This window comes from Rhinopithecus bieti, unplaced genomic scaffold (assembly GCF_001698545.2).
Source record: "Rhinopithecus bieti isolate Rb0 unplaced genomic scaffold, ASM169854v2 scaffold_74595, whole genome shotgun sequence".
In the NCBI taxonomy this organism is placed as follows: domain Eukaryota; kingdom Metazoa; phylum Chordata; class Mammalia; order Primates; family Cercopithecidae; genus Rhinopithecus; species Rhinopithecus bieti.
In genome coordinates this window covers 147,996-154,290 of record NW_016827607.1, presented here as the reverse complement: position 1 = coordinate 154,290, position 6,295 = coordinate 147,996, and the positions used below count along the sequence as shown (strand labels likewise).

At 51.5% G+C, this 6,295-nt stretch overlaps 1 protein-coding gene across 2 annotated transcripts in view; it reads left to right on the top strand.

Annotated features, from left to right (window-relative positions):
* The window catches only part of HPD (4-hydroxyphenylpyruvate dioxygenase), a 20,206-nt gene extending 14,074 nt beyond the window's left edge, over nt 1–6,132 (top strand). The window contains exons 11-13 of one of the 2 annotated variants that reach the window (XM_017863988.1): nt 1,260–1,382; nt 5,365–5,481; nt 5,572–6,132. In XM_017863988.1, the coding sequence (XP_017719477.1) occupies nt 1,260–1,382; nt 5,365–5,481; nt 5,572–5,682 (351 nt within the window). In that variant the 3' untranslated portion in view covers nt 5,683–6,132. The remainder of the gene's footprint in view (nt 1–1,259; nt 1,383–5,364; nt 5,482–5,571) is intronic. The other variant, XM_017863987.1, reaches the window with a different exon arrangement.
* The last annotated feature ends 163 nt before the right edge of the window (nt 6,133–6,295 follow it).

Sequence of the window (6,295 nt, the reverse complement as noted above, 5' to 3'; positions counted from 1 at the left end):
TTTTGAGATGGAATCTTGCTCTGTCTTCCAGGCTGGAGTGCAGTGGCGTGATTTTGGCTCACTGCAAGCTCCTCCTTCTGGGTTCAAGCAATTCTCCTCCCTCAGCCTCCTGAGTAGCTGGGACTACAGGTGCATGACACCACGCCTGGATAACTTTTTTTTGTATTTGTATTTGTATTTTTTATTTTATTTATTGATTTATTTTTTGAGACGGAGTCTCACTCTGTCGCCCAGGCTGGAGTGCAGTGGCGCGATCTCGGCTCACCGCAAGCTCTGCCTCCTGGGTTCACGCCATTCTCCTGCCTCAGCCTCCTGAGTAGCTGGGACTACAGGCGCCCGCCACCACGCCGGACTTTTTTTTTTTTTTTTTTTTTTTGTATTTTTAGTAGAGTTGGGGTTTCACTGTGTTAGCCCGATGGTCTCGGTCTCCTAACCTCATGATTTGCCCATCTTGGCCTCCCAAAGTGCTGGGTTTACAGGCGTGAGCCAGCACGTCCGGCCTTCTTTTTTGTATTTTTAGTAGAGACAGGGTTTTACTATGTTGGTCAGGGTGGTCTCCAACTCCTGACCTCAAAGTAAACTGCCCGCCTCGGCTTCCGAAAATGCTGGGCTTACAGGCATGAGCCACCACACCTGGCCTAATAGATCCTTAATCTTTTGATGCCTCAGTTTCCCCAGCTATGAAATGAGAGAATAGTCCTCCAGCTGCCTCAAAAGATTGCTGCATGGACATAATGAGGGAATATGTAGAAAGTGCTCAGGCTGGGCGCAGTGGCTCACACCTATAATCCCACCACTTTGGGAGGCCGAGGTGGGTGGATCACGTGAGGTCAGGAGTTCGAGACACACCTGGCCAACATGGTGAAACCCCATCTCTACTAAAAACACATAGCTGAGAGTGATGGCGGGCACCTGTAATCCCAGCTACTCGGGAGGCAAGGGCAGGAGAATCGCTTGAACTCGGGAGGCAGAGGTTGCAGTGCGCTAAGATCATGCCACTGCACTCCAGCCTGGGCAACAGAGACTCCATCTCAAAAAAGAAAAAAGTGCTCGAGGCAGGCACATGGTGAGTGTTCTATAAATCTAGCAGTTGTTCTAATGGGGCCCATGACAGAAGAAAGGGGAAGAGGCCACACGGCATCCTGGCAGTTGAGGGGAGCTAGGACAGGGACCCGCCTCCTGATGACCCAGCACCTCCACCTGGCTAAGGGAGTTGAACTTGGAGGCCGAAGGCTGACCTCAACTTTGCTCCGAAACAGATTCGCCACTTGAGAGAGAGAGGCATGGAGTTCTTATCTGTTCCCTCCACGTACTACAAACAACTGCGGGAGAAGCTGAAGACGGCCAAGATCAAGGTGAAGGAGAACATTGATGTCCTGGAGGTGAGGCCCAGGCAGGATCCGCAGCCTTATGGGGAGTACGACCCCTGTGCTCCATCTTTTCAGAAATATCGTCTCAGCCTGGAGGGGAGCCCAGACCAAGTCCCTGCGGGCAAGGGACATTTATTCTGGGGCCTATGTGGAAGGAGACAGATGACAAACAAATAAACAATAAAAGCACTGTCAGAGATAGCCAGTGCAGGAAGTTCAAACAGACGGCCTGGGGCTACTTTACAGAGAGTAGTCAGGGAGGGCCTCTCTGAGAAGGTGACATTTGAGTGAAGTCTAGATCATGAGCGGGAGCTGACCATGTAAACAGCGGGAAGAAGGACATTCATTCCTGGCCGAGGCATCAGCAAGGGCCGAGGTAGGAGCAAGCCCCGAGCGTCTGAGGAACAGAAAGAACAGGCTAGAGTGGATGAGGTTGTTTTGAGTGGTGACTTAGGTCAGACAGGTAAGCAAGAGCAAGTTCCTCATGTGAGCTGTTATTCAGGAGTCTGGATTTTGTTCTTTTGTGGCCAGAAACCACTGGAGGGTTTTTTGGTTTGGTTTTAGTAGTGTTATTGACATGTCACGTAACATGTCATATTTTTAAGGTGTACAATTCTATGATTTTTAGCTATTTGCTATGTTGTGCAACTATCATCAAAATCCATTTTAGGACTGGGTGTGGCGGTTCATGCTTGTAATCCCAGTACTTTGGGAGGCTGAGGCGGGCGGATCACGAGGTCAGGAGTTCAAGACCAGCCTGACCAACATGGTGAAATCCTGTCTCTACTAAAATACAAAATTAGCCAGGCATGGTGGCACGCACCTGTAATCCCAGCTACTCAGGAGGCTGAGGCAGGAGAGTTGCTTGAACCCGGGAGGTGGAGGTTACAGTGAACTGAGATCATGCCACTGCACTCCAGTCTGGGTGACAGAGCGAGACTCCATCGCAAAGAAAAAAAAAAAAAAGATCCACTATAGGACTGGGTGTGGTCATTCATGCCTGTAATCCCAGCACTTTGGGAGGCCAAGGCAGGTGGATCACTTGAGGTCAGGAGTTTGAGACCAGCCTGGTCAATATGGTGAAACCCAGGTGTCTACAAAAAGAAAAAAAAATTAGCTGGGCGTGGTGATCTGTGTCTGTGGTCCCAGCTACAGGGGAGGCTGAAGTGGGAGAATCACTTCAACCCAGGAGGTAAAGGCTACAGTGAGCCATGATCAGGCCATTGCACTCCAGCCTGGGCGATACCCTGTCTAAAAGAAAAACAAAAACAGTTAGGCCAGACACAGTGGCTCACATCTATAATCCCAGCATTTTCAGAGGTTGAGGTGAGAGGATTGCTTGAGGCTAGGAGTTTAAGACCAGCCTGAGCAACATAGGGAGACCCTGTCTCTACAAAAAAACAGTTTTAAAAAATTAGCTAGGCATGGTGGTTCGTGCCTGTAGTCCCAGCTACTCAGGAGGCTGGGGTGAAAGAATCACTTGAGGCCAGGAGGTCAAAGCTGCAGTGAGCCATGATCAGGCTACTGCATTCCAGACTGGGCAAAAAATCAATTTTAGAACATTTTTGTCACCCCAGAAGAAACCTTGAGCCTCTCAGCCAGCACCTCCCAACCCTTCTGTTCCCTTCCCCTCTCCCACCCTAGCCCTAGGCATCGTTAATCTACCTTCAGTCTCTATAGATTTGCCTATTCTGGACATTTCATTAAAAGAAATCACAAAGGTTGGGCGTGATGGCTCACGCCTGTAATCCCAGCACTTTGGGAGGCCGAGGCGGGCAGATCATGAGGTCAGGAGTTCAAGACCAGCCTGGCCAACACGGTGAAACTCTGTCTCTACTAAAAATACGAAAATGAGCCGGGAGTGGTAGCAGGCACCTGTAATCCCAGCTACTGGGGAGCCTGAGGCAGGAAAATTGCTTGAACCCAGGGAGGGAGAGGTTGCAGTGAGCCAAGATCACGCCATTGCACTGCAGCCTGGGCGACAGAGCGAAATTCCGTCTCGAAAAAAAAAAAAAAAAGGAATCACAAAATAGGCCTGTTGTGAACAGCTTCTTTCCCATAGCATGTGTTCAAGGTTCATCTGCATTGGGGTGTGTGTCAGTGCTTCGTTCCTTTTTGTGGCTGAAAAATATCCCATTGTATAGATAGACCACACATTGTTTATGTATTCCTCGTCGATAGATATTTGGGTTGTTTCCACTTTTGGGGTGTTATACATAATGCTACTGTGAACATCTGTGAACAAGGCTCTGTATGGACATGTTTTCAATGCACTTTGGTATATACCTAGAAGTAGCTAGGTCACATGGTAATTCCTTGTTCCCTTTTGTTTGTTTAGAGACAGAGTCTTTTTTTTTTTTTTTGAGGCAGAGTCTCGCTCTGTCGCCTGGGCTGGAGTGCAGTGGCCGGATCTCAGCTCACTGCAAGCTCCGCCTCCTGGATTTACGCCATTCTCCTGCCTCAGCCTCCTGAGTAGCTGGGACTACAGGCGCCCGCCACCTCGCCCGGCTAGTTTTTTGTATCTTTTAGTAGAGACGGGGTTTCACCATGTTAGCCAGGATGGTCTCGATCTCCTGACCTTGTGATCCGCCCGTCTCGGCCTCCCAAAGTGCTGGGATTACAGGCTTGAGCCACCGCGCCCGGTAGAGACAGAGTCTTGCTTTGTTTCCCAGGCTGGGGTGCAGTGGCGCAATCTTGGCTCACTGTAATCTCCAGCCTCCTGGGTTCAAGCAATTCTCCTGCCTCAGCCTCCCTAGTAGCTGGGATTATAGGCGCCCCCCCCCCCCCCCCAGCTAATTTTTTTTTTTTTTTTTTTTTTTTTTTTTTGAGACAGAGTCTTGCTCTGTTTCCCAGGCTGGAGTACAGTGGGTGATCTTGGCTCACTGTAACCTCCACCTCCCGGGTTCAAGCGATTCTCCTGCCTCAACCTCCTAAGTAACTGAGATCACAGACATGTGCCACCATGCCCAGCTAATATTTTTTTTGTATTTTTAGTAGAGACAGGGTTTCATCATGTTGACCAGGCTGGTCTTGAACTCCTGACCTCGGGTGATTCACTCGCCTCAGCCTCCCATAGTGTTGGGATTACAGGCGTGAGCCACCTTGCCCAGGCTAATTTTTGTATTTTTTTTTTTTTTTGTAGAGACTGGGTTTCCCCATGTTGGCCAGACTGGTCTCAAACTGAGCTCAGGTGATCCACCTGCCTCAGCCTCCCAAAGTGCTGTGATTACAGGCATGAGCCACCATGCCCGGCCACCCTTTTTTTTTTTTAATCTGTATTTTAAGGAAGCAACACTGTATGTTTAACTTTCTGAGAAGTTACCAGACTGTTTTCCAAAGTGGTTGCACCATTTTACAGTCCCACCAGCAGTACATGAGGGTTCCGATTTCCACTGGAGGATTTTAAACAGGGGAATGACATGATCCGATTTTTAAAAGACCCCTCAGCCGGTCATGGTGGCTCACGCCTGTAGTCCCAACACTTTGGGAGGCCGAGGTGGGTGGATCACCTGAGGTCAGGAGTTTGAGACCAACCTGACCAATATGGTGAAACCCCGTCTTACAAAAAATACAAAAATTAGCCGGCCATGGTAGCCTGCGCCTGTAGTCCCAGCTACTCGGGAGGCTGAGACAGGCGAATCGCTTGAACCAAGGAGGTGGAGGTTTCAGTGACCTGAGATTGCGCCACTGCACTCCAGCCTGGGTAACAGAGCAAGGCTCCGTCTGAAAAAAAAAAAGGGGGGGTCCCGATAATGTCTGCGGGGAGGGTGGATTGTAAGGATACAAGATTAGAAGCAGGCAGCAGTCTGGAACTGTAGTAGGGGAATGGTAATAGGACAGTTTGGGGATATATTTGGAGGTGGCTGGAACTGCCAGAAAAAGAGGTCATTTCCAGACTTTTGGGGTACAGGAGCCCCTGAGGACTTTCCAAGGATCTCACCGTGCCAGGACAGAGACCTGCCTCCCCTAGCAGAGACCCCTGTCTCCCGCCTAGGAGCTGAAAATCCTGGTGGACTACGACGAGAAAGGCTACCTCCTGCAGATCTTCACCAAACCGGTGCAGGACCGGCCCACGCTCTTCCTGGAAGTCATCCAGCGCCACAACCACCAGGTACCGCTTGTCTCCGGCAGGCCCGAGGGGACAGGCAGCTAGCACACTCGGTTTTCTGGGTCCCTGGCTCATTTCTCCTTCTCGCCCCAGGGTTTTGGAGCCGGCAACTTCAACTCACTTTTCAAGGCTTTCGAAGAGGAGCAGAACCTGCGGGGCAACCTCACCGACTTGGAGACCAATGGGGTGGTGCCCGGCATGTAAGCCCCGCCCACCGCCCTCCCCACGGAGTCCCCGCCCACCCCACGGAGTCCCCGCCCACCCGCAGACACGGCCACGCCCTCTGATTCTGGAACTCGCCCAACTTCCCTACTGGCTGCTCCCCTTGGGTCCCGCCCACCAGTAGACTGGCCCCCAAGGCTCCGCCCACCATGACCACACCCCTCGGCGGGCAGTCCTCTACTCCAGCCCTCCCGATTAAAGCATGCCCCGGTCCAATGCGGTGTCTGTGTTTATGTTGCGCGTAAGGCAGTAGTGCCTCATGGCAGCCCAGGGAAGGCCAGGGCGGCCGCCAGCGCAGCGGGACCGAGGAGCCGCGGGTGCCAGCGCTTTGCCAAGAGGGATCGCACTGAGAGGGGAATTCCGGAACCAGGGAAGGAAGGGGACTTGCACCCTGGAGGGAAAGACGGATGACATTGCTTTTGTAGAGAGGTTAACGCAATTCATAAAATAAAGTAAGCGATGAGGGGGGCGTGGTGGCTCACACCTATAATTTCAGCGTTTTGGGAGACCATAGTGGGAGGATCGCTTGAGGCCAGGAGTTCGAGCCCAGCCCGGTAACATAGCAAGTCCCCGCCCCTCCCCCCTCCCCCCCCCC